The sequence below is a fragment of the Acipenser ruthenus genome, chromosome 3, assembly GCF_902713425.1.
Source record: "Acipenser ruthenus chromosome 3, fAciRut3.2 maternal haplotype, whole genome shotgun sequence".
NCBI lineage: Eukaryota > Metazoa > Chordata > Actinopteri > Acipenseriformes > Acipenseridae > Acipenser > Acipenser ruthenus.
Window position 1 is genome coordinate 40,260,351 of NC_081191.1, and position 22,164 is coordinate 40,282,514.

General features: G+C 37.6%; 1 protein-coding gene across 10 annotated transcripts in view; it reads right to left on the minus strand.

Annotated features, from left to right (window-relative positions):
* Positions 1-6,887: 6,887 nt before the first annotated feature.
* Positions 6,888-22,164, minus strand: part of LOC117394917 (DNA-binding protein Ikaros-like) — a 60,591-nt gene continuing 45,314 nt past the window's right edge. For 4 of the 10 annotated variants that reach the window (XM_033993650.3, XM_033993644.3, XM_033993649.3 and 1 more), the window contains 4 exons: positions 20,981-21,148; positions 19,350-19,475; positions 12,146-12,280; positions 6,888-9,724 (listed from right to left, as the gene is read on the minus strand). In XM_033993650.3, the coding sequence (XP_033849541.1) occupies positions 9,039-9,724; positions 12,146-12,280; positions 19,350-19,475; positions 20,981-21,148 (1,115 nt within the window). In that variant the 3' untranslated portion in view covers positions 6,888-9,038. The remainder of the gene's footprint in view (positions 9,725-12,145; positions 12,281-19,349; positions 19,476-20,980; positions 21,149-22,164) is intronic. The other 6 variants (XM_033993652.3, XM_033993645.3, XM_033993653.3 and 3 more) reach the window with 3 other exon arrangements.

The following is a 22,164-nucleotide window of genomic DNA, read 5'->3' on the forward strand; positions in this document are numbered from 1 at the left end:
TATGTATGTACAGTGGCTCTCAAAAGTATTCACCCCCCTTGGACTTTTCAACATTTTATTGTGTTACAACATGGAATCAAAATGGATTTAATTAGGAGTTTTTGCCACTGATCAACACAAAAAAGTCCATAATGTCAAAGTGAAAAATAAAATCTACAAATTTTTCTAAATTAATTACAAACACAAAACAGAAAATAATTGATTGCATAAGTATTCACCCCCTTGAGTCAGTATTTGGTAGAGGCACCTTTGGCAGCAATCACAGCCATGAATCTATTTGGATAAGTCTCTACCAGCTTTGCACATCTCGACACTGCAATTTTTGCCCATTCTTCTTTGCAAAATTGCTCAAGCTCTGTCAAGTTGGATGGGGACCTTTGGTGAACAGCAGTTTTCAACTCTTTCCACATATTCTCAATTGGATTGAGGTCCGGGCTTTGACTGGGCCACTCCAGGACATTGACCTTTTTGTTTTTAAGCCACTCCAGTGTGGCTTTGGCTGTATGTTTGGGGTCATTGTCCTGCTGGAAGATGCATCTTCTTCCAAGTCCCAGGTCTCTTGCAGACTTCAGCAGGTTTTCCTCCAGGATTTCTCTGTACTTTGCTGCATCCATTTTGCCCTCTATCTTCACGAGCTTTCCAGGCCCTGACGCAGAGAAGCATCCCCATAGCATGATGCTGCCACCACCATGCTTCACAGTAGGGATGGTGTTCTCTGGATGATGTGCGGTGTTAGGCTTGCGCCAAACATAGCGCTTAGCGTTGAGGCCAAAAAGCTCTATTTTGGTCTCATCAGACCATAGAATCGTCTTCCACTTGGTCTCAGTCTCCCACATGCCTTCTGGCAAACTCTAGACGAGATTTGATGTGAGTTTTTTTCAACAATGGCTTTCTTTTTGCCACTCTCCCATAAAGACCAGTTTTGTGAAGCACCCAGGCTATTGTTCCTGTATGCACAGTGTCTCCCATCTCAGCTGTGGAAGACTGTAACTCCTTTAGAGTTGCCATAGGCCTCTTGGTGGCCTCCCTGACTAGTGCCCTTCTCGCCCGGAGACAGCCTGTTCTAGACAGATTCACAGTTGTGCCATATTCTCTCAATTTCTTAATAATGGACTTTACTGTGCTCCAGGGGATATTCAATGCCTTGGAAATGTTCTTATATCCTACCCCTGATTGGTGCTTTTGAAGAACCTTATTCTGGATTTGCTTTGAATGTTCCTTCGTCTTCATGATGTAGTTTTTGTTAGGAAATGTACTAACCAACTGTGGGACCTCCCAGAAACAGGTGTATTTAACCTGAAATCATGTGAAACACCTTAATTGCACACAGCTGGACTCCATTCAACTAATTATGTGACATCTAAAGACAATTGGTTGCACCTGAGCTTATTCAGTGTTCACACATCAACAATAAGCCGGTCCCTACACAAAGCTGGCCTGTATGGATGGGTGGCAAAAAAGAAGCCAAGGTTTTGTGGTCAGACAAGATGAAAATTGAACTTTTCGGTCTAAATTCCAAGCATTAGTCTGGCGCAAGCCCAACACTGCACATCACCCAGTCAGCACCATCCCAACTGTCAAGTATGGTGGTGGCAGCATCATGTTATGGGGATGCTTCTCTTCAGCAGGAACTGGCAATCTTGTCGGGATAGAGGGGAGAATGGATGGTACAAAGTACAGGTGAATCCTTGACGAAAACCTGAGTCAGCCAAGACTCTGAAACTGGGGAGGAAATTCACATTTCAGCAGGACAATGACCTGAAGCACAAAGCCAAAGCCACACTGGAGTGGCTGAACAAGAAGAGAATTAATGTTCTTGATTGGCCCAGTCAAAGTCCTGACTTGAAACCAATCAAAAATTTATGGCGAGACTTCAAGATTGCAGTCCATCGACGATCCCCAACAAACTTATCAGAACTGGAGCAATTTTCCCGTGAAGAATGGGCAAAAAATGTCACTATCCTACCGTGCAAAGCTAGTAGAGACCTATCTAATTGCTGCAAAAGGTGCTTCTACCAAGTACTGACTTAAGGGGCTGAATACTTATGCAACCAGTAAATTTCATTTTGTACATTTTCTTTGCAAGTTTTGCTGACATTTAACCTCCTCCTCATATAACAGTGTTCAGTTTAACCACTACAGCTTTGAATACCAAAAGTTTGTTTGAAAAACTGTGCATAAATTATTTGTAATTCAACAAACTGTGGTAGGGGGTGAATACGTCTGCAAACCACTGTATATATGCATGAAGTGTTTTATTTTCATTAACCTTGATACACAACTTTTAATTCTCAGTGTAGATCTTTTCAGTACATTAATCGATTAGACCCATTCCTTAGCTTTACAGTGCTTTATGAATCCATGCCTAGTATCATCAATAACTGCAGTACAGTATAGTAAAAGTCAGGATGAGATTAGATTGTTTAACCATTTCCATGTAATTCACGCAAAATCAACAATGGAAACAAAACAATTGAAATGTTATTGAAAAGTTAGATGTAATTTCCCCCTTTGGTCAAATTTTTTTAATTGAATTTTTAGAAATTACATTTTTAGAAATTTTAAAACTGTTTATGTGAACTCCATGGGGTATAAGAAGTTACCCTGCCAAAATATTTAAGCATTATAAAATATAGAATGAGATACTGGTATAATCATACTTGCAGTGACTGAAGGGGATATTGAATGTAATATATTGAACTAAATAGTGTTGTTCTGTTCTGCTGTTATTGAATCCAATAATCTAGTGAATAGCAGTCAGCAAAGTCTGCAGGTAAGAATATGTTGCTTGCAACTTTATTCAAAAGTAATACTGTAACTAGTGTTTTGCTCACCTGCTTACAGTGTCTGTGTTCACATTAACAGCCATGTTATATTTTATGTACACATTTTTTTAGAGCAGAAATTATGTTTAAGAGAACACTGTGAAGATTAGCAGGCCGAGGAAACAAGAAGTGAAATCAGAAGCTTTGCCCAGATCCAGGCCAAGATGTCTAACAGGGACAGTTTGTATACCAGATTATCCCTGCTATGCAAATTTCCTCGCTCACTGGCTGCCTCCCAGTGATGCATGAGGGAGAAGCAGTGACCACATCTGCTTCCCGTTTTTGTCGAATCAGAGAACAACCATCTGCTTACCCTCATCCCGACTAACCTGCTCAGTGCTGATTTAACTTCCTCAGCCACAACCACTAAGGCCTTGTGTCCAACAGCCTGTGAACCAAAACCTTCCCAGTACACCCCAAGAGAGCACAGGAAGGCGTTAGACAGGCAGAGACCAGCAGCCTACTCATGCCTTGGACTGGTCTAACATATTTCATGTGTGGTTTTCATGTGTTTGCTAATCATTATGAGGAAAGGAACTGGGTTATTGTTACACAGTTTAACTTGTTTATCTTTCTTTAAATAACAAGGTTACATATCTTGATGAGTTGACATATCTTTATTAAACCAGTTTGGACGCCATAAAAGGAAAGGCTGTTGGTTTAAATTACATTTTTTGACCATCTCCTTAACAGTTTTGTTGCTCCAATATTGAATTTTAATCATTATATCCATCTGGCATTATGTGCACTGACAGAATCATTGTTGCTGACTCCAAATGAATCACATCATGCTGTTACATTTCACCTCCACTGATCCCACCTTCTTCACTCTAAGAGTAGGGCCAGTAGAGTTCAAATGTCACCTTATTTTGTATATATAAAAATAAACTAAAATAAACGGATTGAAGCTTTGACAGCTAAATGTAGTAAAAGTTGGGAAGTTTTATTACTCTTTAATATATACTGCCATTATCTTTCATCAACCTTTAATTTGCTTAATTTCCTATTTGTTACTGAACAGGAATAATGCTGTCAGCCATTTTTTCTGACAGCCCGCTCACTTGCCAGTGGAATAGGTGATTTTTTTGTCAGATTAACTGGCCTTATTTTTTGCCCAAACATAAGTCATGGTAACGTGGTTCTATGCAGCAGGACATGCTATTTATGTATTTGGATATGTACAGTATACATGATATGCTATACCATTAAATTTAGGGAATTGGTGACGTTTGAATTAAATTATATATAATTAATTTGACACCCCAAAAGGCCCTTCAATTAAACCAGAACTGTTAAAAGTAAATTGATCGTTTAATTATTAATTTCTTAGCAGATGCCCTTATCCAGGGCGAATTGTTACAAGATATCACATTCTTTTTACATACAATTACATTATTTATTTTTTTTATATACAATTACCCATTTATATAGTTGGGTTTTTACTGGAACAATCTAGGTAAAGTACCTCGCTCAAGGGTACAGCAGCAATGTCCCCCACCTGGGATTGAACCCACAACCCTCCGGTCAAGAGTCCAGAGCCCTAACCACTACTCCACACTGCTGCCCTATATAATGAAATGTAGACATGAAAGATTAACATTTTTAATATGCTGACTAAATAGGAGCAGAGAATTTGAAAAAAAAAATGTAAAAACATCTAAAGATTTTGAGAACTGGCAAAAAAGATTGAGAACTAAGAATAGGCTGAGACTGCAGAGATGTCCAGCATGCTAAGCCAGGGAATGGGATAGGGATTTAGGCTGCTTTCCTTTGCTGTAATTAGGGCACACGTGAAGAAAGTCCAGCCTTCCTGGTCATAGTTGATTTAATCAATATAGTAACACAAGAAATATTTGGGCGGAACCATGACAATTTTTGTCTTTCTTGGGCCGAGGAGTCTCTATGGGAGTCCTCATTGATGTGGCACATACATAAAGCCTAAGGGTCCAGAAGGAAAGGTTATTTAAAAAAAATAACAGATACATCTGTCTGATCACATTTGTTTTATTTAAGTTTTGATTCACCTCAGGAAGTTATAGAAGCATATACAAAAAGCAAGTGACCAGGGGAGCACATACCCACAGGGTGTCACAGAACCGCATAGTGTGGCACATAGAGAGAATGTAACTGCTATTTGCCAATAACATTTTGTTGACAGTTTTGAGTCATTCCTGATGCTTTTGCAGCTGAATTTCATTTCAGTTTTCATTTCCTCTAACGTGGCACTTCCTTTTTTCAGGATCTGTGCCTGCTTGCTTTAAAAAAAAAAAAAAAAAAAAAAAAACACAGGCAGGAAGATTTATTGACTCACTTTTAGATATGATTTTAGTTTAAACTGCTACATAGTTACTGTCATAGTCCTATTTTATTTTGGCGCTAACTCCATCCAATGGCAGCTCTTGGAAAGCAAAGCAAGAACACTGAGAACTTTCTTTGACCTAACGTTTAACCAGATATCATGTCTGCTTACTTCAATTCAAATAGTGTAGCATTCCTAGGGGTAGCCCCTATAGAACTACCTGACTGACTTTAGGGATAACCAGTCACACTAGTACCTGTTATTCACACGGCCTGGTACGCAGAAGAATCGCCAGCAAGTTGGAGAGGTTCTCAGGTCTTGTAGAATTGTGGAGGGAGGTAGGCTTGCTACATGTATTGATTTGGGTTTCACTCATGTTAGCACGTGTGGGAAGAGATTTACGGGCTGAACGACATTGGTGGCTGGGCCGTGACGGCCCTGGTCATTAAGCGGGTGGAAATAAGAGAGCATAAATAGTGAAGCCATATGCAACTGATTGGAGTGGGCAGTGGTGACGGCACATAGACTGATATATCTCTGGTCCAGGGATGGTCATAACGAGGTATAGGGATCTTGGCTTGTGCTCCAATGTTTGTAACGGTTCTCTTGCCTCTGTGCAGCCGTGTCCGGGGCAGCGAATTGTTTTGAGCAGACTGGAACAACACGCTACAGTCTTATTTCCAAAGTAATTTCTGTGAATTCATCATTTATTTTATTCTTATAGTATTCATATGACTAGCATTGCAATCATATTGCACTTTGACAGCCAGATTTACGTACTGCACATTTCTGTATGTGTTTGTGTGGTGCAGCAGTCTGGCTTTAGGGGTGTGATATGAATGTCACCTTTTGTACTATAATGTGTTTGACGTCATGCACAGCATAATATGAAAAGCTGCTCTAAGTGGAGGTGTACTTCCTGAACTTGGTTACTTGACCGCAAGCCACCAGCCCAGCAGAGGTTAAAATACATACAGCCCAAACTTGTTGCTGACTAATAATAAAGACTGTGAAGCCAAAAGGTGAAGCTCTAAACGGTGTGGGAGACGTGGCAAATTAAGAGATGTTTCCTTCTAAAGTCAGAGGTGTGGGCTTGTTATACTGGAGGCTGTGCATACTCATATTTCTGTACATTTCTACTGTGATACAGTGAATTCGGATCCCTGGGTGTACCCCTGCAGTACTTTTAAAATCAATTTTCCAAATGTAGAAAAGCAAAGAAGAGTAATTCAAATATAATCATAAGTAGGGTTAAGGAGGCCCTACAAGCTAGGCTCCCGGTTGGCTCAAACTGACACCCACAGAGCTGTCCTGGAAGGGGCGGTTTGCTTGCCAACATTCACTGTCAAGCTCTTGGCTGTGAAGAGACGATTGGTTTGGTGGTGGCAGCAGAGGGTGCACGTTGACCTTCAGTTCTCCTGAGCTGTTGTGTGAAGTTGTTGCGGTGAGGAAACATAATTAAACATTCTAAATTGGGGAGAAAATGGTGGTAAAATAATAATTTGGCACATATGTGAATAAAATGAAAGAAAGAAAGAAATGAATACCTATGGCAAATAAAACCTACATTTATATTCTGTTATTTGGTTGATTTTCCTTTCCTTGGAGGAGCATGGGATGGGAATTAGAACTCCAGAAATGGTCTGTGGTTCTGATACCAATGTGGAAGTTGTGTAGTGCAAGGCCATACAAGATAAAAAGAAGCAAATGAAACAGACTTCACCATTGAGACACAAACAATCCATATACTGTATATATATATTTTAAAAATGATTTTTTTTTTTATTATTGGACATTTTGCAAGCATATTTTTTCAACATCCTCTAAGGCAAAAACACAATATAAAAATGATTTCCATTACACGAGAGTAGATGTTAAAACTTCATGCTGATTTGAACTCGGCTCTCGCCAAGATAAGCACCAACTAAGACGTAGCTTTACAGTAAACTAATGTGATCCATATGCGTCTCCATCCATTTACGTTTCCTTCCATATGATGATGTAGATATCCTTCTGTCTGGTGTTAATGGCTGAAGTGTAATGCTGGCTCCAGGGATCAGCTTATTTTGCCTCCCTGGCGCATCAGCACACACAACGGCTGCGATGCTGGCTCCGGGGATCAACCAAAGTGCGGCCTCCCCAGCGCATCAGCATGACAACCGTCTGGATTGAGCTAAGTAGGGTACATCTCTGGGGTTTTCAAGGCAAAAACACAATATAAAATAATTAATTCGGTATAACTTCCTGAAGATAAAATAAAAAAATACCAAACTAGTGCGCTAAGTCATTATACAACTGCAGATAGAGAATGCTGAAAGAAAAAAAAAAAACTTTTGAACATTCACTCATTTCATTTGCTGTAAACAAAACTCAATGACTATACAGAAGAAATACAGTATGTATGAATGTACTCCTAAAATGTATGCAAGCGGAAAGCATTCTATAATAAATAAAAAAACATGAAATACATTTGGCAAATGAGCATAAATACTTTACATAAAAACAATATCACTGATGGTCCTGCATTATAGAACCACACATACAGTGGTTCCTATTTCAAAATTAAATATTTCTGAAACCTTTCTTTATTGCAAACCAACAATACTCTAAAGAATTCAATGACTCTTAAAAGTTGAAACAGCTAGTTTTTGTGCCACCACACATATTTTGATATAGACTTAATTGAGCACAGATTTGTAGGTTAAGTTCAAACATTGACTTCAAAAGAAAGTGTTAATATGCAAGTGTCTCAGCTATAACACTTGAGATCTAGTTTGCATAATCACTTTGGTAACGAGGGCAGTTCTGTATGTATTGCACTGTTTTATTTGTTGCATATTTGCTCCATGTAACTAACATGCATGATTAGAATCCTGTCTCTAAATAAAACAGCTATTTTTCTATTTTCAGCACTAAGTATCGGGGGGGGGGGGGGTTAAATCAATTAAAATATTCATTTATTAGTTGCACAAGTACATGTTTAGTAACAAACAAATGTGCATAGATATACATATAAGTATATTTGATTAGTTTGCTGGTCTGCTCTTTTGTATGGATTACCTTTCCTACAGTATAAGAGCAGTCTGAAGTTTGACGGCTAGATTCACAGACCCCGATTAGCATTAATCTTGGATTACTCAATGTTAATTTAGGTAAAGTAATCCAAGATTAGAGCTAATCAGGGTCTGTGAAACTAGCTGTTTATGTTCACTTTATTTCAGTAAAAAAATAAGATAGAGTTTCATTCACTGTAATGTAAAATGTCGTATTTAACAGAATGTTTTGGTAGGTAGACTACAACTACTAGTTACCTGGCTAGAACAGTGCTTGTAGGTTTAAGCTACATGGAATTGTAACCATGAAGAATATCCCAAAATTTGCATTTCTAGTACGGTCACCAAGGGTGGCGCAATTTAATTTTGCAAACAGCTGTGTTACAAAGCTGATGCACAGTTTTACAACAATATATAATCATCAAATACTGTAAAAACCCTTTTTGTTGTGTATGTAGGTTAATACCAGTTTAGTTATTTGGCCAAATATGGAATACTTTGAACAATACAACTCAACCAAGACATTTTAAAATACATATTATAAGGGTTTCATTTTTCAAATACAGTAGGATTTATTTTTAATTATTAGTATTTTCAGGATCTTCTATTTTCTAAAAGGATATTGGAGCAAAAGCATGGGGAAAATAGTGGACATGATTCATTTTAAGCATGTGAATGTATTATTTTTTTATTAAAATAAAACCAAATAAACAAAAAAGGGAATTTGCTATTGTTCCATTTCACTTTTTAGTATATTAAAATGCTGTCTAAAATGTGTTTTTTTTTTATTTGCACTATGGAAATATTATATATACATAAATCCATATAAATGGACCCTCAGATTTTCCCAGTGTGTGTGCATTAAAAGCGGTGCTCCCCTCGAGTCATGTGGGAGGAGAACTCATACCTGTCCTGGCTGCGGTAGCCGCACAAGTTGCACTCAAAGGGGTCTCGGAAGCCGTGGCAACCCATGTGGATAGTATACATGACGTGGTCCAGGAAGAGAACTCTGCAGTGTTCGCAGTAATACGCCTTGACCTGTTCGCCCTCGTTAGTGACCACCCTGAATTCCGCTACGGCCCTCAGGAGATCGTACTGCCTGCCATGCTCCTCCTTGACAGCGGGGATGCCATTGCGAGCTTGTGGCGCGATGTGATTGGTCAGATAGATGAGGCCGCCGCCCCCAGCCCTCTCCTCGTTGCTCTCTGTGTCGGTGGAATCTTGGCAGCTGTTGCTAGGTGACACATCCCTCTCTGTGGAAACGGACTTGGCCTTGGAGAGCAGGAGCAGATTCTCGGCGGCACTGTCCTGGACTGAGTGGATGTGGTTGTTGCCATTGTTGGGTTTATGAAGAGGATATATGGGGTTGATGACCACGTCAGAGGAGGCAGGGGGAGTCTGAACCAGGGGACGCAGGGACTCGGCCCCCAGGTAACTGATGGCACTGTTTATGGCCTGGTCCATGACATGAGGCTGCATTATCTCACTGTCCTTGTCGTAGTTGTTCGAGTTGCCATCATAGGAGAGGTCCAACAGCCTCTTCTCTCCTGTTTTCACAAAAACAGTTAGCCAAACAGAATAAGAAAACACATGACAAAAATATTAATGTAAATTGTTATAAAGAATACATTGCAATATAACTGGATTTCTTTTTCATTTTCATAGAGGGTTTTTATTTTTAACGAAGCATAGTTTCATTTCTAAACTCACTGCATTGTGTACACGGTAGCATAGCTGCCTTTGATATCTGAGACTATGGGTAGAGGCAGTACAAATCTTTGGGCAACGGAATTTCTTTGAAATGGCGGAATTTGTAGGCTCCCGCGGAATTCGCAGTCTTCCACAGATTCACCAAATTCTAGACTGCTAAAGTGATCTGAAATGTATAACTTACTTGTTCGGTTCTAGTTTTGTTAAATTAACAGATGTTTTTTCTCCTTCAAAAAGTCGGAGTTAATTAAAGACTGGAGTTAAAGATTTGAAAATGAGGCCCAATAAGGGCTGCATTGATGTGATGTTTTTGTTTCAGTTTCTAAGGCTGTTACTGAAAAAATGCTTGATATATTAAATTGGAAGTACTTAACCCCTAAATTGTTCGATATGATTATGTTTACTTGATTTACATTTTTATAAGCCACTATCAATACAAATACTAAACACACAAGATGTTCTACAGAACACTCCGGAGATAACTACTTAAATTTGTTTAGCATATTTTCATGCAGATTTGGACATGGGTTTGATCCATGGTTGCATAGTCGACAACAAGTATAAAATCAATACTGGCTGCCATTTTACACACTACACTACAACTTAATTGCAAATAGGGCTAGATTCTCAAAGTTTTTTTTAGTTTTTTTTAGTTTTTTTTTTACTGCAAATCATTAGCACATTTTCTTTTTAAATACACACTATAAAGTTATCAAACCAGAAATAAACAACACAACCATTGTATACATGGGCTTGTAAGTAGTATTAAGCTGTTTTTTTTCTTCTTTTTTTCTTTTTTATAATGTATACCAGTCATTATTGTATCCCTAGGATATTGTAGGCTATTTTTGTACTGGTATGTTAAAGACTGGATTGCTTTCTGAGCTGTTGAAATTACAAAAAAAACACACACAAAAAAAAACCCTGTCCGACAAAGTTCTAAATATCAATAAAGCTGAAGACCTTGAAATGTCTTGCTGACCACTTCAGACAAGACCTTTTTCACTTTAAAATACATTTAAAGGTGCTTTGCACTGTGTGCGTGTGTTAGGAGTTGATTTGAAAAACTGCCATAATTCACATTACCTAGTTTTTAACCAGAGGGGAAAGACATACTGTAAACACATTTGTCTATTGTCACATGCCAGTGTCATACACTCGAATCCCTATGATTTCTACTGCTACAGATCAAATAACTTTCTAGATCAGTGACCCTACTCAATTAAAGGTATATATATAAAAAACATGGTTGATGTTGATGAATAAGTTAAGTTGAAATAAATTAGTTACAAATTAAACAAGTACTATGGCACAATGGAAATACTGTTCTTCTGTACTAGCTAATTAAGGATGGCTATTGTAGATTGAGAGACTGAACCTTTCTGCAGTTGGAGTTCGGCCTAGTCTCAAGGGTTCTTTTTTTGTGATGGTGATAACCATACAGTATTTGTGAAGGAACTACCCTTCTACAGACTGGGTTAATAAAGAGAAAACTGCAGCTTGACACCCCATGAATCACTATATACTTTGAGCAATACTATTTACACCAAATGTATACAGTAATATAATATTCAACCATCCTTATAATTAAATTGTAACAACAACGCCTTAAAGGGGTGGGGAGGGGAGTCGGTTACATTTTATTTCTTAGTCAGTATACCTTGTTTAGTGTAGTTCATGCCTAAAGCTGGATTTTTACCCCAGTTTGAGAACAACAGGCAGGGTACAGAACTACTTGCAGTGCTAGTTTGGTTGTCTGAAAATGTATTGTCTTGCACTGTTTAAATTAAGTATGGGGTGATTTAAAAAGTATGATGGAATGCTTCAACAAGCTAGTTTCAAAGTTATTCTTGGTAGGACAGTGGTGTTTGGGGCTTGATGCTTTTGTTTTTTTACTCCAAATTTTCCTTTCTGAAAAGAAAAGTGCAAATGATGATTGAAGTAAAGAGCTTTGAGTCACTGGTGTGGAAGCATTATGGGAAGCAAGCACTAGAATTAACTACAGGGGGGTGTAGGGGTGTTTATAATGTATCACAGGCCTGTAAAAAAGTAGGAACTCCTAACTGCAGCCACGCCTTATTTGCCTCCCATTGTGTCCTGTTCAGCACACCAAATGCACCAATATGTTTGATACTACAGTTTGCAGAACTGCTTGGTTGACTTGTATATCAAGTTATTAAAATTAAAAGGAATGAGACAAACACAAATTCCTATGACTAACGTAGATATACTAAAGAAAGCAGACTTTTAACCCTTACCCACAAACTTCTGAGGCATAGAACTCTTACGTTTGGCTACGTTACTAGCTAGTCTGTCTAGCACCAGGGCTCTTTCTGATCCCATCTTGCTTAAGTCTTCACTCATCTCATTGTGGTTGCTTTCTTCCTTTACTACTGGAAAGCAAAATAGAAATGTGCAGTTTAGGATTAAAATAATAATAAGACTTCACATATTGCTTAGCTCTGCTCCTTCCCCATGAATTGCTAAAACAATTCTCCACAAAGATCTAATAGTTCTCAGTTGCAAAACAGCCATCAGAAGTCTGTTTGGTAAACTAATAAAAAAATACATTTGCAGTCCAAGAACCAGGCGCTCCACATTCTGGAGTACATTACTTACAAGTCAACTCTGTTCATCCAATTTATAAAATATAATGTTACTCACACGTATCTAGTTCACATCGCAACAACTCAATTGTACTGAGATACACAGTTGAGGGATTTAACCAGCCACAATGGAGTGTGGTGGTGTGCTTATAAAATGGCTTCCCATTTAGAATGTAAAACATATATACTAGCGAGTATAGTGACTAGAACATTTGCACTATAAGTTAATATATAAGAAATGTCATGTAGTTCTGATGTCATAATAATAAGACGCCATACACACAACTGAAATATTATACAGAAAATGTACTACAGCCTTTAAAGATTAACCTTAATTATAATAGTGTTCTAGTGTCATCACTTTTTGTAATACTGATGTTTTTCTTTTTAATTAGGTTTTCTTTTAAAATGGAAATGAGCTCATTGAAATCTTAAAACATCTTGGAAACAGTGTCGACAGAGTTTCCAAGAAGGACACTCAACCTAGAAACAGAGTAATAATACAACTTCAAGGGGAAAAACAAACCAAACCAAACCTAAATAAAGACATGCAACACGTGAACACAGTCTGGCAGCAGCTGCATACAACTCTTGACTGCTCATGCGTCTCCTTTTCCAACAACCTCTGCTGCAAGTTACTGTATTATATTATAACTTGTTGTGTGTAGAGTGTCTTATTGTTATAAGAGATGTTATCTCTTAAAATGATTTAAATTATACTATAGACACCCTACACACAGCATATTAACTTATTTTTAATCACAAAAGAAGAAGATTGTACTCATGAACGACTATTAAACATAAAATGTGTTGTTTTTTAACTTTAAAACGATGCCCTATGTTGTATGCACAGGATGATATCTATAGACAAGATAGGATTTTGACAAATTCTTAACGACTGATTTTTCAGACACTGATTTATAGTGTTAAATAACTTGTATGATAGGGACAGGGTTTAAACAAAGAAAAACTGCCCAACCAGACCCTCACAATTCTCTAACAGGTATTTAGCGCTGTACTATTCCCTTTTAGGATTTTTAAGCCGTATTTAAAATGCTGACCCTGATGCATTGATAAGAATCTGTCCATTACAGTCTACGTGGCGAACAAGATATCTGCCTAAAATTGGAATCTTCTGCCTTCTCATACTTCAGCCTTTCAGTCACAGCTGGATTATTTAGAGCATTTTAAAGCACCAGGGAATCATCAACCCCCTATCCTCTGTGTCCCTGGATAACTCATTAAACAGGGTGTGTGATGCAATCCAGGGTGATTGCCAAATGCTGTAAAATGCTCTAGAACAGTGGTTCTCAATCTTTGGTCCGTGGACCACTGGTGGTCCACCGGCTCCTTTCAAGTGGTCCTTGGAAAGGTTACATAATTACGGAAAGGAAGCGGCAGCATGGTTAGGGCTTCTGATTTTCGGTTTTAACCAATAAAACCCAATAAAACACCCCCGATACAAAAAAATGAAATCGGTGGATAGCCAATAAACACCGGAAAACACCGGAAAAACTGTGGAAATGTTTAATCAATTCACGGTGTGAGAAAAAAAAAATTATATATATATATATATATATATATATATATATATATCACTGACTTTGCAGTTTACTGCTGGACAATGTAGAAAACAATTTAAAATAATGCAGGGCACAGCAGAAAAAAAAAAGCATTTTGGAAAGCAACTAAAAACACTAATTTCATAAAGTATATCAAAAACGAAAGCCCCGAAAAAAACGATTTACATAAAACTTGAAAATAGCTAAAAACAAGCACCGAAAAATACAATTAATAAAACCCGAAAAACAGAAGCCTTAAGCAGATGCAGGTGCAGGAAGACAATGCATACATGGAGAATATCTCCAAGTACAAAAAAATATCAACTCTCCGTCATATATAGTTTTGGAGTGTCTAAAATGTATTCGTATTGCGCTCACGTGCAGCTTGTAAAGTAACACACACAACAGGGCGTGCGTTGTGTTGCATTAACATACAGCTGTAGTTGGGTTGGATGCATGAAACAAAGCAGTATATTTCTTGTAAACATTAAAATGGAGGTTTTCAACATTTCCATTTATTGTAATTAATTAAAATGAATGAAGCCTCTGTGCCGGTCTCAATCGCTCCATAAACAGAGCTGACATAACCCACAGTGTTAGCCTTGTTAGTGACCAAGCATTTAATAATGCCAATCATGTATTTTTGTTGATGTAAATACAGAAAAGGAGGCAAAGACAAAGTTCACTATCCACGCGTTACTATCACTGGCCTGGAGAAGCTAATAGAAAAAAACATTTGCATTTTTGTCATCGCGGTTTATGTCAGCACTGTTTACAGAGCGATTGAGGCCAGCACTGAGGCTAACATAACAAAATGGAGTACTCTTTACCAGCCGAATTACACACTGAAGCAAATAATTATCATAGCAGACCATTAGATTTAAGACAAATTGCTTTTAAGTCGATTACCATTTCTTTAAGTTTCATCAACTCAATAAAAACACCAGCTGCCCAAGCATTTTTGTTTTCTTCGATTGCATGAAGTTGTTGACTTCTTAAATCTTTGTGTCTCTTGATTTTTTTTCCCAATGGAGGTTTTGCTTCTTGTAATTCTATGCACTTGTCCACTGTCATGCCTCCGAAAAGACCAAATGTGACAAAAGGAATGTCACTCATTTTTAAAAACAATGTGTATATTTATTGCGAGTTTTATATGTTGTGTATTGATAATTTTTGCCAAAGCATGTTCAATTCATAAATGAATTCTGCCATGCATTGTACTATTTTGCACTGTAAAAAATCCTCAACAGCCAATCAGCGTGCAGCATCCAAACATTCCGTTTTATAGATAAAGATTATAGCTGGAGATTCACACCTCAGACTGTGCTGGTACCTCATGGGTGTATTGTAACTTCACAGATTATTAATTCACACGAATCAATTTCTGCTGAAATTATCAATTTAAAAATAAATTTGTTTCCCCTCTTGGTAAATTTGTGTTAATAAAAAAATAAACTAGAACCATTCTTTAAAACTCCAATTTTAAAATAACTTTGCTCACAGAAACAGGCCCACCCATCACATTAAAACAAAGAAAGGTAAGTCTATGGTTATTCTTAGTATTGTATTGATTTTTTTATGTGCTTATTTTTCAGTCACCAATACTGTTATTGTGTGGTCTGTCGAAAAATTCAGGTGGTCCGTGAACAAAAAAGTTTGAGAACCACTGCTCTAGGAAATGCATCCCTGTCTTTTCCTGGCCACAAGCCTCCTATAGACCTTGTATATTGTACTTGGGTTTAATCTGATAAACAGTTGATTTTAAATGGGTATCTTAATCATAATGTAAATCTGTGATAATGAGGTTAATCCAACTGCACTGCAATTTAATATTTATTCGAAAAAAATCAAACATGGAAAAACACAAACTGGGTGATAATGGTGATAACCCCAACAGGGATGTTAATACAAACCAACTAATACATTCTACATAAATATAATGATGGCAGTTATCTTCCCAAATATTAACAAAAAACACATCAGATTCTAACCCTCTTGTTAACAGCAGCGATTAATTCAACTAGCCTATCAGAACGCAGTTGTCTGCAGGGATTCTTGCACAAGTGTTGAAGGTGAGACTAATAATCAAATTAGACTGACTCTATCTTCCTTAAGACCACTAGAAATGATCTACAGCAGAAGGTTTGTCACAATAAACCACGCTGAACTTAATTTAATAAAAAAAGACTGAAAGACAAGAATTGGAAACCAAATAATGTGACACATTTGTAAGAGAATAATCCCTTTTTTAAAACCCTTTCCATTCTACCTTTTAAACAATAAATACGGTGTGAGAAAATATTATATATATTTGCTCAGCGCCAGCTGCTATGTACTGTATATATACAGCTATGCCCAAATGTTTTGCAGCACCCTATAGAATTAACACATTTTGCTTCATAAAGTCGAATGAAAACTGCTGAATAATGTTACATTAACATACTGAATTACATACTGCTTTGTAGTTGTCCATATACTTAACAAAAAACTGATAGAAATGGAAAAATGTGACATTTTGAAATCTGTTTGGTAGTTTCTTTGATTACATGATGTTAAATAAAATATCTAAATTATTTTTTATGGGTTTTTTTTTTGTAATTATGTCTTAATCCTAAAATTCTAAAACTATTGGCCATAGCTGTATATATTGAAAATGTGGAGTAACTGATAAACACACTATTTTAATAACTAGCTACCGCAATTTGGCTTTTGCCTTCTTCACATAGTGTAGGTGAAAATCTGTAATAGTCAAGTAAAAAACAGCATGTAATAAACTAATAAGAGGTAGGAATATGTATGCAATAAGTCACGACAGGGTGTGTGATATACTCTAATCACCACACCCCGCATGTGCTGCAAGTCACGAGGCGAAGCCAGGTGGCTTCAACCACCTGGGCATGGTGATATCAGAGCATATCACACATCCTGAAGTGCCTTATTGTTCGTATAAAATGGGTTAACAAACTAAATTGAAAAAAAAAAGAAAAAACGTTTTTTAATTAACATGTATTAATTAAAAAAAAAAGCTTTGTTATAGATCAGGGCTACTCAACCCTGTCCCTCCTGGTTTTTGTTCCAACTGTACCCTAAATTACTTAATTGAACCAATTAAGTGCTGATTAGAAGCTTAATTGGTCCAGTTAATCAAGTTAACTGGACAACGGCCCTCCAGGACCAGGGTTGAGTAGACCTGTTCTCGATGTTGAATTGAACATTGCCATTGAAAGTGCAGTTTATCTGCATTTGATTCGTTATACTTGGTTTGTTCATTGCATTTTAAAGTACTGTAAAATATTACTGCCCATTTTCATTATGACACAGCATAAATGAGTTTGCCTTTAAATCACGCCAACCCTTCCTCACAAGACCTGCAGCAGTATAAGGTGAGAGTGCTGTTTTTATTTATTTTTTTAATCATCCTTTGTAATCCGGGGTAGTAACAGGAGCTATCCACCGCCGACAGTGGCGAGATGGGCGTTATTTGCATGGAACACCCAGTTACTTATCAAACTGACTTTGCAGTTTACTGCTGGATAACGTAGAAAACTACTGGGCAAGTGTATAAGAAACCATTTAAAACAATGCAGGGCACAGCAGAAGAGATGACACCATCGTACCTGGACACATTAATGTGGAGAGAAAGGTACGGCAGGAATTGTCGTACCTGCATCAGATCATACAGCTGCGCAGGGGGTGGGACCAGTGGAACAGGCAGGCAGACCGACCAACCAGAGAAGCACAGACATACCAGGAGCAACGGCAATAAAACATCCATTTAACCACCAAAGTCTCTTTTAAGTGTGACCCACTTTTGTAAAAAAGATGAAAGTTTAAGGTATGTTTTTAAACTATTTATTTTCAAAACGCTGTATTTCAGGGAGTAGGAGCAGAGAGCGATCAGAATGGCGAGTTTTCAGTTCATTTGAATACTTTTGCTTTTTTTCTCTAATTTAATCATGTGTGTACGATTCAGACTCATTCAATATCTCATGTACACTTCGGTTTCCCAAAAGGTCAACATGCACATAAATAGTAATGTTTATTGGGATAAATTCCAATATGTAGTTTTTTTTTTTTTTTTTATTCTAGTGGTGTATGGATATCTACCAGTGATTTGCCCCTTTATGAAAAGAAGTGTCGACCCATGGTGATATGCTGTAATATCAACACCCCCGTGTGACCTGTTTTGACCAATCAGGATAGAGCATTTAAAATACCCATTTTATAATGTTGTTACAGTACATCGTATACTGCTGTATACAACAATACCAAACTGGAAATTACAGAGTACTAAACATGGTAATACCCTGCATTTTCTGTTTCACATGTTTAGATTGGGCAAGGGTACATGATTTTAAAAAAAGTTTGTTTTACATATTGCAGAAGGTTACTTGATACCAGGGTTGCCAACTGTCCGTAAATTTATGGACAGTCCCATAAAAAAATGGCCCAAAATATTTAGATGTCCGTAAAAAAACTTAAGAAATTGCACACAAAATTAAGTAAAAAAACGGTACTTTCTGTTTCAAATTTGGTGTTACTTTTAATCAATCTGGAAATTGCGATACCCACTACGTCATGCCAGCTGCGATTCTGCAAATGTTAGCACTTCCACACGGAACTGCAGAAGTTGAGCACGTTTTCTCAGCTGTTAATCTGATGAAAACTAATACCAGAAAAAAACTATCCACTCCTATGCTGGAGAGTTTACTGACTGTAAGAGGTGGATCTGGGATAATTAATACCGCAATGGTTGACAGTGTTGGAGTTTCAATGTACGATCACAAACAGGACGATAACAAGACGATAACTAGCACTGCTCAAGTAAAATAGCATAGATCTTAGTTTGATTTATAAATATTGTGTATTTTTTTGTATTTTGCACCCTCTTTACATTATGTAAAAGATGGATCAGTAAAAAAGTTGTCCATAAATATTTTGCAGATTGTCAGTAAAAAATTAAAATGTCATGGGTTGGCAACCAACCCTGCTTGATACATTCATGATAACAGCATTTAGCTCTGTATGTGTCTCCATGTAATAACAGCAGTAAACCTGTTAGAAAAAAAGGTCATCCGCATTTCTAATGTAGACTTGCCTATTTATCAGTGTCTCATGTTTGACAAGTAACTAAAAGGTGTGTTTAGAATTTCCTCAAGTCTTCCGTTATGAGTTTCATAGTCATGTAACATGACTGTGGGATTCTGCAGCTTTAGCAATCCCTTTGATGAAGGACAGCATGCCCTGGCCTGCTACCTCTCCTGCCCGTTATCATTTCCAAGCAACACTCTTACCTGAGTAGATGGTGTTTGGCAGCCCCATGCTTTGCAAGTAGTTGTGACAGCGCTCCTTGTGTTCTTCTAATGAGCTGCGCTGTTTGTAGCTTCGGCCACAGTATCCACATTTGTGAGGTTTCCCAACTGCCGAGAATATAAATGAGCATTAAAGAACTAAAAAGGGCATACTAATTTCTACACAGTGCAGCACACAGACACTAAAAAAAAGTCCTCTTGACTCCAAACTGGTTGGCTGTTCTGTCCAAGTAAAACATTAAGGCCCCACTATTAGGAACCTAATTCATATCACTCACATCTGTTCCTTGCCGTTCTTTTTGATATCTGTGTGTGATGATAATTCAGATATAAAGTACAAGTGCACACTGTATTTTGTTGGTCTGAAATATATGTTCTAATTTTCCCAAATCCCCGTTTCCCAGTGAAAATGTGAATTTGTGCACAAATGATTGTAACTTAAGTTCTTCATTTCTGCTAAATATTATCTTCGCATGATGAAAGAATTGTTTAAAGACCAAATAGGTTTCATTCTGTTGTTGCAATGTTAATATCTGTTAATTAGTCATGAAATTCTGTCACCTGTCAACAACTATATCAGAATGAGGATGTGAAAGACTGGCCGATCAAATAGTCCATAGCCAGCTGTGAATTTAGATCAAAGAATATTGGAGCCACTCAAACAAAAAAAATGACTGAGGGGATTTTACATGAATCAAGATAGTGTAACAAAAGCAAAAACCCAAATAATTGTTTCAAGTTAAATACTGGTAAATGTAGAACAGTTATAACTTCTAGGACACTGCTGCTGGGAATGTGTCATGCGTTACAAGGATCACTGCATTGTCATACTTGAAAAGACAACTTCAGTCATCAGTTTCACTGCTTCAGCAAAGCAGTTTTCAACCTAGGTAAGTTGTTTTTTTAATCCATGTATGGTAATTTGCTGAGCTATGCCACTGAACAGCTTTTATAAAACAAAAATAATTGAGAACAGTTCTACTTTGATATACATAGCCTTATTCTGTTCAGACACAGTACAACCACAGACAAACTACATCACTGACCTGCATGTAAAGCACAACTTCTGATGTTGCAAACTTGTGACTAAAAATAACTCTAGCCTTTAAAATACCACAAAAAGGAGAGGCATTTTTCTTCAGCTTCAATTGAAACTCCATTAGGGAACCACCAGTGAGGTACCACTGAGGTAATACTATAATATGTGTGTATTCACATTGAAGAAAGCCTAGCAGAACCATTAACAGGCTACAGCATCGTCAGTAACGGCTACACAATACTGGGTAGAGGTACCGTACGGTAGAACCCAAGTACTGACAATTTAACATATTCCACTCCATTTCCAGTGTGTATTGGTTCAGAGCACACCGTTCTACCTCTGAAGCTAACTATTGGACTGCCACCTTCATACAGAACCATTGCATTGCCAATGTAGTGCATCTGCATTGCCAATAAAGATAACTTAGGAGCTAATGCTTCAAATGCTGTGCTGAATTAGGAACAGGTCATAAACACTAATACATTGTGAACTACATATTTGCTTGCTTAATTTTGTGCAATCACTTTATTGTTTTGTTATGTCTTTTAAAATGTTATGTTTTTGTTTGACCTACCGGAGTGAGTGCGCAAGTGACCCGTGAGGGCGTCTCTACGGCGACAGGCATAGTTACATAGGTGGCACTTGAATGGCTTTTCACCCGAGTGCAGCTTTTTGTGGCGCAGTAGGTTGCCCTTCTGTGTGAAGGAGGCGCCGCACTGATTACACTGAAACGGACGTTCACCTGTGAAAAACAAAGAACACATCCGAGCTTCATTAACAAAGGTGTGTCGGGGGTGGGGGTGAATTAGTTGTTTTTGTATTGGGCTCGGTCAGAAGTAAGTTTGGAGGACTCCACTTCACAAAACCACAACTTAATTGTTGACAGTGTCAATTTGAGAGGCTCAGGATTAAGTTGCAGGGGCTGTTCCACTGGTTATTGAGCTCTTTGTTGTCTTAGATCTGTATTTGAGACTTGTAACTATGCTGGTGGACAGTTCTAATGAGGTGCCTGCTTTGAAATCCCTAAGGACTTATATGGGTCTACCAAATTTTGTTTGCCTTCACACTACACAATGACTTTTTAAATGTGAATGCATATCTGAAATCTGACCAAGGCTGTGAATATTGCTTAATCTGTACAGTAGGTTATTGAGTAATTTGTTTGTTTGATCGATTTAAAATTTTTTGCCAGCTTTGTTGCCAGGACCCTGTTTGTAAATGAGATGCATGTTTCAAGGCTTTCTATCTTGGTTAAATAAATACATTAGAATTTGAAGAGTGGGTGGAAGCTCCTGTAGGCTCTGACTGAACTGTTCCAGAAACCACTGTCCCTTACCTTTCATGAGAAATCACTATCCCCGAAATTAGAAAAAAAGAACCTTAATTAAACTTAATAACCATGAAGATTTCAGCAAGAAAAAGTTCACTTCCCTGGTGTAGTGTGTGACTTGTGGAAGCAGGCTGGTGAGACAGAACAACAGGCTTTCAGACTAAACCTACTTTCTTAATGCTTCGCTGCCTTGGGTCAATTTGATCTGAAAATCTAATTTTTTCCCTCTAAAATCAGAATGGCACATCACAATGCAAATTCAAACTCATTTAAATAAAGTGAAAGCAACATTTTATGTTGAAAAGACACTCTTCCTGATCAGCAGTTATGGAATAAACCAACATCCACTTTTGCATGTTGTCGCATTTTAGGGGAAGATTTTAATTTTTTTCCCCCCCAAAGGGTCTATAAAATAAGAATATATGTAT